At 36.2% G+C, this 12,863-nt stretch overlaps 1 protein-coding gene across 14 annotated transcripts in view; it reads left to right on the top strand.

Moving 5' to 3' along the window:
- Positions 1-253: 253 nt before the first annotated feature.
- The window catches only part of golga2 (golgin A2), a 32,046-nt gene continuing 19,436 nt past the window's right edge, over positions 254-12,863 (top strand). For 2 of the 14 annotated variants that reach the window (XM_079871896.1, XM_079871898.1), the window contains exons 1-6: positions 254-382; positions 3,764-3,883; positions 6,379-6,462; positions 7,555-7,607; positions 11,298-11,361; positions 11,851-11,910. In XM_079871896.1, the coding sequence (XP_079728022.1) occupies positions 260-382; positions 3,764-3,883; positions 6,379-6,462; positions 7,555-7,607; positions 11,298-11,361; positions 11,851-11,910 (504 nt within the window). In that variant the 5' untranslated portion in view covers positions 254-259. Of the gene's footprint in view, positions 383-3,763; positions 3,884-6,378; positions 6,463-7,169; positions 7,305-7,554; positions 7,608-11,297; positions 11,362-11,850; positions 11,911-12,863 lie in introns of all 14 variants that reach the window. The other 12 variants (XM_079871897.1, XM_079871886.1, XM_079871892.1 and 9 more) reach the window with 7 other exon arrangements.

Genomic DNA, 12,863 nt, shown 5'->3' on the forward strand with positions numbered 1-12,863 from the left:
TCAGTGACTCATTTAACTATGTAGTAGGTCTATTAGCCAATACTATTTCTGGAAATGCCTACATGATTTTCTGATTTTTGGATCTGATTTTGGATCTGATTTTTTCTTTCTCTTGTAATCTTGCCTACAAGATTACCCTATTCAAATCAATGCGATAAACCTTAAATTTGTAACATAGCATTTTTGTCATGAAATTTGGAGTCAGCAACTGACTAAAATCCGTAAGTAATCTGTCCATCGGATTCCTCCTCTCTCACGCATGCGCACACGCACACACGCGCACGGATCATCTGATGACGTGGTGCCGTTGGCGTTCGCTGAGCTGCGCGAGAGGATGGCGGACCAGAACAGGCAAATTAAACTCGCTGCAGCCAAGAAAAAGGTACATTTATGTGATTTAACGTAGTCTTTCACTTTCTTTGTTACAAAATACAACTGTCGATTGTAATTGAATCGATTCCGAGCGTGTGTGTCCCATCTGTCATGTTGACATTCCACGTCTACCGGCCTCTCCTCGGGCCCGCGTCCGGGAATCAAGCTCTCTCTGGCGGGCGCGGCTGTCAGGAAAGCTCGGGGATTCAGCTGAGATAAAGCCTGAATATTAACTCATTAGAGTTTGTCTCTCTACACGCGTTTAAAACGATTTTAACAAGTCAGAAATGTTCTAAAAGTGCCTTATGTGAATGTCAGTGTAACTTGGCAAGCTAATGTTGTTAGCCTCTGTGTTTTGTTTTTGTTTATAATTCTGAAACTGACGCCAACAACAACAATGTGAATTAGTGGACAATAATTGAATGTTTTTTGTGTGAAGTCCATGACTTTAGGCTCGTTTAACCAGCTTATTAGTGTTAGCCTACTTGCTAACTGCTAGTTAAAATGACAGGTCCAATTGAAACAGCTGGTTGATAATCTTTGTAAACATTAAAAGTGCTTAACTAATAGGTTTAATCCCCTTATAGTGCACTTTTTGGTTGCTGTTTGAGGTTTAATTGATTAAATGACAGATCAAATCTATGATTATTAGTGTTTTTGTGCAATGATGCATGTTGAGTGCACTTGATGATGCCCAAAAGTGCTGTCTAGATAGGCAGCTCATGTGTACACTAGGTCAAATCAGCTTTTCTATAGCACTTTATACAGTACATATTGTTTCAAAGCAGCTTCACAGTATTAAATAGAGAATCAATAATGCAAACTTCATTATATATGAGACAAATTCCAATTCTCTCTAAACTGACATTATTCAGCTCAAATGTTGTTCTCATCTAATAGTGTCAGTGCAGTCAAATTGATAGTATTACTGAATATTAAGTGTCATATACACCTCAACTAAGCAGGCCAAAGGGAACAGCTGCTATCTGGCCTGGAACACCAACAACATGTCTTGAAAAAATCAACTTTGGAATTTAAGTTGTGGCTCTGTCATATGAGAGCTTCATAATTTGGCCCCATGTGTCCCATGACAGCTGAATCACAAATCTGACCTACTAGACGAGAGACTGTGTTCGTTCTCAATCTCCATATCGCTGGGTCGGACGGGAGCGTCTTCATGAACAGAATGTGCGGTTTGTTTTCTGTCGTATCTGTCGCGTCACTGGTGCTGTGGAACTTGATTTAGTTATCTTGATTTAGTCTTGATGAATGAGTTCAGGCCAGTGTGCTTAAACTGTGGCAGAACTAGGACAGATTATTGACTGGAGTAGTTTCTGCCAGTCAGTGGCACTGGTGCATTGAGGCTTGGGTTAGTTCAACAGCAGCCAAAGAGTATCAGTCATAATCACGATCAACACAATTCCTTGTGTAGAAATACTTTTCACTACAGAATTGCTAGTAAATTTCACTATTAATTACAAAGAAATGGCATGCAACACGTCGAATTAAAGTAGAAAGACTATTATTTAATCATTTTTATAGTGTAATGTCTGATTGTCATTGCATTATATAAAACAATATCAAACAAATGCACTTATCTTCTCGTTTTTGCTCACTAACTTTAATCTGCAGTGTTTTGGTGCTTGTGCAAATGGAGCAAACAGTTGATCAGTTTTATTAGCGTTTTATTAATTTTTGAATTAGCTTTTTTTATATATTTTACGTTTTTTTTTTGTTTGTTTTTTCATTGTGTGCTTTTTTTCTTTAAATATTGCTATTTAGGTTCAATTTATTTTTTATATTATTTTTTATTTTAGTCCACTCCAGTTAATACTTTTAGTGCTTCAACTTCAAGGCAACATTTTTTTTTATTTTGGTTTAGTTGAAGTTTTTCAGCTAATATTTATATTTGACTTTATTTCAGATTTATCTGAATCGTTTTAGTTTTAATTAACGATAATAATGATCTTTTCACTTATCTTTTCGTTTTTGCTTTTGTTAATCAGAGGTGTTTTGGTTCTTGTGTAAACGGAGCAGAAAGTGTTTGGTTTGGATCATTTTTATTAGTGTTTTATTAATATTTTAGCTTTTATTTTTATATTTTAAATACATTTTTTGAAATTTCATTGTGTGCTTTTTTTCTTTAAATATTGCAATTTAGGTTTAATTTATTTTTTATTTTAGTTCATATATTCCCACTCCAGTTAATAATTTTAGTGCTTCAACTTTATTGCCAAGGCAACACGTTTTTCAGCTAATATTTATATTTTACTTTATTTCAGATTTATCTGAATTGTTTTAATTTTAATTAACGATAACCCTCCACTTTTAGGAAGCTTTACACTCTTTTGTTGTGAAAAGTGAATCCTGTCCTATATCTGCACACATATATGACTGATACTGTAGCTACATATTTTAGTCGATAAAGTTTTAAATATGGATATTTTTCTTACACAAATGCATCGCTTCACTTCAAAAGGCCTTTATTAACCCCACCAGAGCCATTTCGAGCACTTTAATCACGGATGGATAGCTTCTGATGGACTTCCAGAATCATATACCCATTGACTCGCATTATAAAGCTTGGAAGAGCCAGCACATTTTTTAATATAACTCCGTCTGAAAGAAGAATGTCATATACACCTAGGATGGCTTCAGGGTGTTTTTGCATATGATTAATTATATTTCCTCTTCACCATTTTCAGGGACTGCTTTAGCTTAGTCCTACTGTTTTACAGGACAGCCAGTAATTACAAGGCTAGTCACCTTTATTTATATAGAGCTTTATACAGGACAGATTGTGTTCGAAGCAACTTTACAGAAATAAAACATGAAAGTAAGAGACATTATTCATGAAAGTAAGAGACATTATTGTAAGAGTCATTATTCAGAGATTAATTACAGAGAGTCTGATCTAGGGTTATTACTGTTAACTACAGCTATTAACACTTTTTGTTAATTATAATAAATCTGATTTATATATATATATATATATATATATATATATATATATATATATATATATATATGAAGAGTTCAGATGCAAAAGCCTCTAAGTGCCATCTGAAATTTTCTTCTAGAATGATCATTTTTATCCAGCTCGTATATTTAAGTTCAGTAATTTCACTTAAATGACTATTAATAGGTCATTTTCATTGTCATTTAAGTGAAATTACTGAACTTAAATATACGAGCTTGATAAAAATGATCATTCTAGAAGAAAATTTCAGATGGCACTTAGAGGCTTTTGCATCTGAACTCTTCATATATATATAAAAATATATACATATGCCATATACACCTAGGATGGCTTCAGGGTAAGTAAATCATGGGCTAATTGTCATTTTTGGGTGAACTATCCCTTTAACGCTCCTGCTCTTTGGTTCTGCAGCTGAAGGAGTTTCAACAGAAGACGATCCCATCCACAGGAAGTGCTGGACCAAAGAAGAAGAGGAAAGTGAAAGGAGGCGATCAGACGGATGGACCCGCTGGCAGACGCTCTCCAGACAATGTGAGTCAGTGATCGATCACGCCGTAAAACCAGTGCGGATGGGAGTGAGTGTCGACTGTGTCTGCTTTGCTGGGATCTGGTTGTTTTGACGGATCAGTTACTGGCACTTTCCCACGGCAGGAATTAATCCTCGTTTCAGGATCTAATCAGTTTTTGTCGTTTTTGAATATGATGATTTATATTTCCTCTTTTCCACCATTTTGAGGGACTGCTTTAGCTTAGTCCTACTGTTTTTACAGGACAGCCAGTAATTACAAGGCTAGTCACCTTTATTTATATAGAGCTTTATACAGGACAGATTGTGTTCGAAGCAACTTTACAGAAATAACACATGAAAGTAAGAGTTCAATTCAATGACAATAGTAAACAGTCATTATTCAGAGATTAATTACAGAGAGTCTGATCTAGGGTTATTACTGTTAACTACAGCTATTAAACTTTTTTTTAATTAAAATAAATCGGATAAGAAAAAAAGAAAAAGAAAAAAATATATATATATAAATATAAATACATTTTTGATAAAAAAAAAAAAAAAAAAACTAAACCAAAATTAGAAATGTCTCCTTGGCAACTAACTTTTTTGTTATTGTATAATTAACATTTTGTTAATAATACAGCTGAAAATAAAAATAAAATAAATGTTATTATTATTAATATTTTGAGTTAAAGCATTAAAATTACTGTCTAACTGGAAATAAATAACTACAACTGAGCTAAAACTAACATAATTGCTTCATTTAAAAGCAGTACAGTGAAATTGAACTGCATGTAATAAAATTTAACTCAGTAAACCCATAAAATCAGTACAACAAATTGTATATATTTTTATGTTTTGCTGTTCTGCGGTTCATTTAATTAAATATATTGATTTTATACTTTTCTCATTGTAGAGAATTTAAATGATTACTTTAATATATTCAATTAACAACATATAATTAAAGGAGAACTTGGTAACTTTTTTAACTTAAAGGGGGGGTGAAATGCTCATTTTCACTCAATCTCCTGTTAATCTTTAGTACCTATAGAGTAATATTGCATCCTTCATATCTCCAAAAAGTATTTTGTTTTATTAAATTTTTAACATAAAGATAGGCTGTACCGAGTCTTTCCGGAAAAAACCGAGCGGCTGGGGGCGGGCCGTGTGGGCGAAGCTTAGCTGTGCTAACGCGCCAAGCTAGTGACAACACACAGAGACATTTGTTCAACAAACAGTTTTACTCACCGTCCGGTTCCAACGCACGACCGCGAACCTTTATCATTGTGACTGCTCGATCCTTAAGCATTAGACGATCTGCAAATCCGTCGATATGGGCTTTGTTTATAAAACAATCATCGTCGAAATGCAGGGAACAACAGTCTTACACAACTCCGTTTATGCTCAGGAAAACAAACTCCATCCACGGGTTCCTTAACGCTGGGTTCTTTGGGAATCTGTGCAGGGTTGTCTTGCCCTGGCAACCAAAAACACACTTCTTTGGTGACATTGACTTCCCAAAAGCCGGGCAGGGCGCTTTGATGGCGAACTGCTTTCACTCTCTTGCTCTAGTCTACGAGTGCGCGCGCGGCCGCGATCTTACCGGAGAAGGACCCATATAAGGAAATTCCGCCCTATCTTACGTAAGACAGAGCCATACTCGAAAAAAACTTTCCGAAACTTGTGACAAACCGGAAGGAGTATTTTTGGAACAAAAATACTCCTTCAAACATACAACTTAGTTTTTGAAACTTTGTCCATGTTTAGCATGGGAATCCAACTCTTTACCAGTGTAAAAAACTCAGTATGCATGAAATAGCATTTCACCCCCCCTTTAATAAAACTGTCTAGAAATCATTTGGATGGTTAAACAACCTATTCTGGTGATATTGATGACTTTCCCTGCTCCCCCCAGCGTTCCCAGGTGGAAAACCAACCTTGCAACTTGAGGAATGCCGTCCCGGTAAGACAGAAATTGGAAGTCTCGTGAGAAGCGAGAACGAGAACGAGCGCGAGCGCCAAACACGAATTGCTTTACGGCAATTCGACATAAACACACACGCATATATGATGTATTACCAGATTACCCACCTCGGTAGACATAGCTCCACACGATACAGTTGGCTTGCTCCGATCATAACAAACGCACATGAGCAGCGGTAGAGAGGGGGAGGAGGCCGCCGCAAGTGAGTTTTTTACCACCGCGTTGTGAAATATACGCCCCCCCCACAGCTGTAGGGGGAGCTCGTGGGGAAAACATGCGACAACAAAAGGGAAAATCAGCGAAGAAGTGACTAGAGTTCGCTAGAGTTGCCGAGTTCTCCTTTAATATATAAAAAACAAAATTAATAAGATTGTTCAAAATATTCGGAAAAACTCTAACCAAAAAGTCTGTTTTGCATATGGCTGTCAGGCACTACTAACCCTTCATCTAGTGTTTCCTGCTTCCTTTATCACGTTCTTACTACTACTTCCTCCTCTCTCACTCCTTCTCCTTTATCGTCTGCCTCTCCCCCTGTAGATTGAGAATATTCTCAAAGTTATGGTGTCTGATCTTAGTCTGACTAATGGAGTGTCTCAGCCTCCATGTGTCAACAACAGTCAGGTGAGCCTTCACACACACACACACTCACACACACACACTCACGCTGTCCCTCCTCTCCTCCCGCTGTCTTTCCTCCTTCCTCTTTGAGTTCGGTCATCTGTGTTCCCTCGCATGCTGTGAGATCATCACTGGAAAAGTAGATTTTTGCATCATCTGCAGCGGTTTTTATAGTCAACATGAAATCAGAGTCTTTCTTGATTCATGTTCTTGTTGTGAACGATTCCTCAGTGCACGCTATTATAAAGAAATCAATGTTTTATATATTTTACTCCGCGATCATCACATGCTGTTTTTATGTTTATTACTTTAATGCATCTTTGACATGCAAAATTCATGTTTCATGCTCTGTCATAATCAGCAGCATTAGCCTAGCGCCTGCAGGGATTGAATGTTTGTGAATATATATTGATTTGAGTAATGCCTGGAAACATTCACTTTTATATGAATGTACCTGATAAATAAAGTATATGTGAGTATATGTGAGTATATGTGAGTATATGTGAGTATATGTGAGTATATGTGAGTATATGTGAGTATATGTGAGTATGAGTGAGTATATGTGAGTATGAGTGAGTGAGTGAGTGAGTGAGTGAGTGACTGTGTGTATGACTCTGTTTGTGAGTGTGTGTGTGTGTGTGTGTGTGTGTGTGTGTGTGTGTGTGTGCAACAGCTGAGTTTAATGTGTCTTTGTCGCTGTGTTGCGTCAGGATCGTGTGGATGTGGTGAACCGGGTCTCACAGGAGCTGGAGGAGGCCAGTGCTGATCCTGACCGACACTCGCCCGTCTCTAACCCCGCTTCGGCTATTAACACTGAGTGTGTCGCTGATAACGCTGCCCTGCAGGTGTGTGTGTGTGTCTTAATGTCAGTCACCTGAGCTGCGTTTCAGAACCATCACTGGGTGTTTGATGTTGTCAGATGATCACCATTGTCCGTTTGTGTCTTTTAACCGTTCAGATGTTGTTTGCTCATGTTTTTAATCTGATCTATGCATGTCATTTAATTTAATGTATTGCTTTGTCAGGTGTTTTCTTGTGTTGTCACATCCTGTTTTGCCTCTCAAGTTTGTGTTTTTCATTCGTATGTTTTTCCAGCAGAATTACACAGCTGATGCAAATGGCGACGAACATCCTCTGGAAGAGAAAAGGTGAATTTGCTCTTTATTTCTGAACAATATGGGCATTATACCACGGAAACGCAGCACGACACAATCACAGCCAATCAGAAAGTTTGATATTTTAGAGAGCAACAGTGACCGCTCAGTTTCTGGAGATATTTTCACATTCATTTTCTAAAGATGCATTTAAAAAAATCTTCAGTAAATAGTTTTAAGCCTTGAATCAAACCAACCAGCTCTGAGACGAATCACAACACGGAGAACAAGCTTTGATTCACACAGTGTGATTTTAGTTTTTAATAACTATTTGAATTAGTTTTTAATTTTAGTATTATTTTTTTTAAATATGCCTATAGTTTTGACTAATTTAAAAATTTTTGTTATTTTAGTACATCGTTAAATTAAAATTATAAATGTTTTCTGGACAGCTGGCTGAAATAGTGTTTTTTTAAATATTTTATTTATTTCAGTAGTAATAAGTAGTAACAAAAATGTTTTTTAATAGTTTAACTTTTAGTTAACTTTAATAACCCTGGATTCCAGTATTATTTTACTATCATTGAGAGTATTTTCTTTATATTTTTTCTTTTAATTTTAATTAATTTTGTTTTAATATTTACATACATTTTTGTTGTATTACATAATGTGTAATTACATGTATTACATTGTTTACATACATTTTTGTTATATTTTGTTGTAATAGTTAATTTTGTTTTTGTTTTTTAAAGAAAAATGTCTAAATAGTTTTTATTCATTTTTATTTCAGTTTTACTTAAGTTAAACTAAATGAAAATGAGAAATTTTTAACTATCTGAAATCAAATACGTTTCTCTGTTTTTATTGTATTTACGTAGTTTTTTTGTATGCTTTAGTTTCAGGCCATCCTTAAAAATATCTTGGTTTGCCGTAACAGCAACAAAAAAAAAAAAAAAGGTCGGTTGGTCGGTCTATTTTTTTTTTTTCGAGAGTCGATGTAAAAAAAATGTTTACAATTTTGGTCAAATTTGCATATCGGGACTTCACTGACAGTTTTCCAGAACTTCGTGCTATATATATATATATTAAATAACAATTAGAAAACCTGTATAAACTGAGCACCAAAGAAGGATTTTCCCTTGCGGTAATTATGAGTGGCTCAATAGCGCGATATGCGGTTTTACCGCATTTATTAATTTATTTTGATTTATTTGTTGCTATATAAATAAGTGTTACGATGTGGTCAGCATGCACAAAAACGAGTACATTTTCAGTAACCAGTAAACCGAAACTAAACAGTGTATCTGCGCATTGAAAGCCTGTCACTCAGCGCGCAGTTGTTACAGCAACGGACTGTCTTTGAGTGAGTCATAAACATTCAACAACACGTTCAAAAACGCTGATTGATTCATTAAAAGATAGTAATGAAACAAGGTTAATTATTTTTAACTTTGAGCTCCACTTTTCAAGGCTCAGCTGACCAGCAATGCGTTGCATAGGTAACGCTGAAGCTTCACTTAATAGAGACAAATGGCATTGATTCAATGCGTGACTCACTGAGTTTTGTTTCCCGCGACCGCGAGTTCCTCGCGCTGTGGATGCTGACCAGCGCTGTCGCTGATGCCATTCATGGTAAATACCCTTTATTTTAAACGTTAAAAGGATGACAGGACAAATATTTAACTTTCCTTGTACACGGCAACCTTTTCACGAATATGACTTGACCTCAAAGACAAACGCAGTTAATCGCACGCGCTCAGTCGATCTCTCTCATTCACTGTCTGTTTAGGCTTACGTGCAAATCCACGAAGCCTCTGTACAAATCACCATGATAAAACCATGATCACCACGTCTTATTATCATTATTAACTTATTTAACATTCAATACACATGCACGAAGTTCAAAACAAGAAGGGTATAGCCTTATGAAAAAAGAAAACACGCGAATATCGCGGTTGCTGCGGTAACTTGAATTCCTCTGCGGTTGGCTTGTCAGTAGCGCGGTACTGCGATATTGCGGTTATCGCGACAGCCCTATATTCATGTAACGGGAGCGCTGCCAATAACGCACCTAAGCTGTCAGAATTGGGAAAAGTGATGATTATTAGTATGTCAAATATATCAAGGAGACATTTCAATTGTTTATTAATAAACAAGTGTTTTCTGTGTCAAAGATGAAGTTGACGATGCTGACGCGATCTTCGCAGTAGCCTAGTGAACGCGCCAGAGAGAAATGCACATTTCATTACATAAGCAGAGAGCAGTCTGTTTTCTTTCGTTTTGAATTGTTTTGTTTAAAAGTGTACATTTCATGCTTTTTTATATATAGGCCTATATATATGTCTCAGGTCTGTGAGGCAAGTAGCTTATACGTTGAGTTTCGGTTCATTTAAGAGACCAGCTCCAGTTCACGCGCCGGCGACTCCGTGTCCTGATTATATTGCCTTATTTAGCCTACCTCTTATTTATTAAATACATGAAAATGGTTGATGAAACATTGATCAAAATTAAGATACAATTAATACAAAACGAAATTCAGTTTAAAGACAGACTTTCTACAAAAACAAACTTAATGAAGTGGTTAAAATCATGTCTGCCTACTCCATTTGTCTTCCGATATTTTCGGGATCATCTTATCTTATTCATGCTATTCACTTTTCATATAATCAACATGAAATTTAAAAAAATAAATATTTTATTTAAACATGAATATGAAACTAAATCGTTTTTTAATGACTGTGGGCTACAACACAGGCCTATTAGACAGTAGCCTACAGAGAAATTTACTGTCGGAGCGTTGCCGGTGAGCATGTGGGGGGAGAGATACAATTTTCGATCAATCATCGAATTTTATTTTGCTTGATATGCCCATTCTTAATATTTGGCTGTTAAATGCCTGTTTGAGATCTCTGTGAAGTTTTAATTGCCGCTTTCAGAGCGGTCACGTCCGTAACATTGTTTCTTCCTCATAAATGCGAACACGAAAAATAAAATAAAATGAATAGGCTATAAATTATGTTCTGTGGAGAGCCAATCCCTCTTCATCCGGTGGGTATAATAGCCTACTTTTGGTTTGCGCAGTGTAATTCATAGAATTAGCCTACTAAAACATATTTTTCGTGGATCTGAGTGTCGCGATTTCGCTTTCATTTCGCATAGGCCTACAGCCTACACAGCCCTTATAATCATAGATGACGCCACGGGTTTTTATTTAAAAGAAAGAGCGTAGCCTACGTTTGTAGCCTATATGTAGGCCTATTTATTCACAATAAAATATAATTAATATCATTTTATTGCATTTGTATTAGTTGTTTGAAGAGTAAAAAAAAATCGGTCGGTCTTAACGCAAGTTTACAATCGGCAAGTCGGTCGGACTAAAAGGGAAAAAAAATAAATAATTGGGTCGGACCTAAATTGACTGGGTCGGTCGGGTTACGGCAAACAAGAATATTTTTAAGGATGGCCTCAGTTAACTATAATAACCCTGGTCAATGAACTATTCATGCAATTTATATATATATATAACACACACGTATACAGAAATAGAAGTAGACTCCAACCAAATACAAAACCTCAGATTTGCATGGAACATGTAGTTTGTTGCTTTATTCTGTCAGTTCGTACACTGTTGATTCTGTATGTTTGTAATGCATGTTTAGTTCATTGTAACGGTAAATTGTTTAATGTTGAACGTGTGTGTGTGTGTGTGTGTGTGTGTGTGTGTGTGTGTGTGTGTGTTTGCAGGCCGCTGTCGTCCACAGAGAGCCTGAGACAGCTTTCCCAGCAGCTCAATGGACTTCTGTCTGACGTGAGTCTGCTTGATTTAATGTCTGTGTTTGGGTGGATTATGATGCTATGATGTCATTGGGCGATGTTATTTTTCCTGCCCTGCTTGGTTACATCAGCAGAAAAGTACTTTTTTTTTTTTTTATTAACATGCACAGATGAATCATTTGCAATGAGGCCAAGATAGAAAATTATCTATTTTTCATATTTTGATTTATATTTTTATGCATAATATTTATTATATTTGGTTTGATCTTAACTTTTAGGAACTAAACTCCAGTGGTTCCTCCCAAATGAACCAACAATATTTTTTAATTTTCGTGCATTGAGCGAGTTACAAAAATAAAAGAATACATATCATGATGCATGATAGAAGCTGTTTAAATTCTTAAACCCAAATATCAACCATTTCAGGATTAATTAATCAAATGATTCAAGACGTCCGATTCATTTGTTTTGTTTTTGTGAAAACGCTAATTGTTTTTTTATTTCCATCTTGGGTGAAATGCAGTCATCAACATACATCAATGGAGACAGCGATCCACCGGCAGTCAACGAGAAGGAACTGGAGGTATTCGATATGTTTCACTATTAATTCACCTCTGCTTTTTTATCTTCAACATAAACATCTTTTTTTTAAAGTATATGTGCTGAACTGTATTGCTGTACTGAAAGGTAGTTTAGTTTGGAGTAGAGGTTTATAATTAACACCCCATATGGTCACTAATCTCGCTCAAGCAGGATAATCTTATTGAAGTTCTTACGATGGAAATAGCTTGAAGTCTGTAGGGGTTTACAGTATTGGCTGATTTGATGGTCTATTTAAGTGCGTCAGTCACTTGATATCATTTTCACAGTTATATCCCAGATTGATTCCTTCATGGTTTATCAAGAACAATTTGAAGTCCCCCTGTAGTCAATAATTTTATCCTTTAAGACTCTTCTTTGATCACCAAAATTACATATTTAAATGATTCTTCCTTGAAAAAACATTTCTTCATGCCTATAAATATCTTGAATGTAACTCGACACCCTCGCCTCATTTAGTATGCGTGGTTCTATGAATATGCAAATGAGCCCCGCCTCCACTCACTCAGCTCAGAGATCCACTGGTTGACGATCACACGTTGATCTGATTGGTTACAAGGTAGTTTGTGACGTCAGAAACACCAGCGATTTCAAAGCGTGTTTTTGAGACTGTCTTTGGTTCACTGCAGTTTTAAGGAGGAAATACTCAGCAATGCTGTCGACTTATGAACTTACACATGGCTTGTCTTAAAGCATATTAAAAACACCACATAGACACATAAACAACATTAAAAGCTGGATTTGCACCACAGGGGGACTTTAAACATTTTTGGTAAATATAAAGAATTAAAAAAATCTGAAAGTGTTTTCTCTTCTCTCTGCTGTGCACTACTGATGTCTTTAATTGGTGTAATTAGTTGTGCATCTCTCAGAATGTGCGTTATTGCCGTGCTGGCATTTAATCCGGCGCTCACATGATCTCCTGCTACACACTGA

This window comes from Squalius cephalus, assembly GCF_949319135.1.
Source record: "Squalius cephalus genome assembly, chromosome: 5".
NCBI classification, from domain to species: Eukaryota; Metazoa; Chordata; class Actinopteri; order Cypriniformes; family Leuciscidae; genus Squalius; species Squalius cephalus.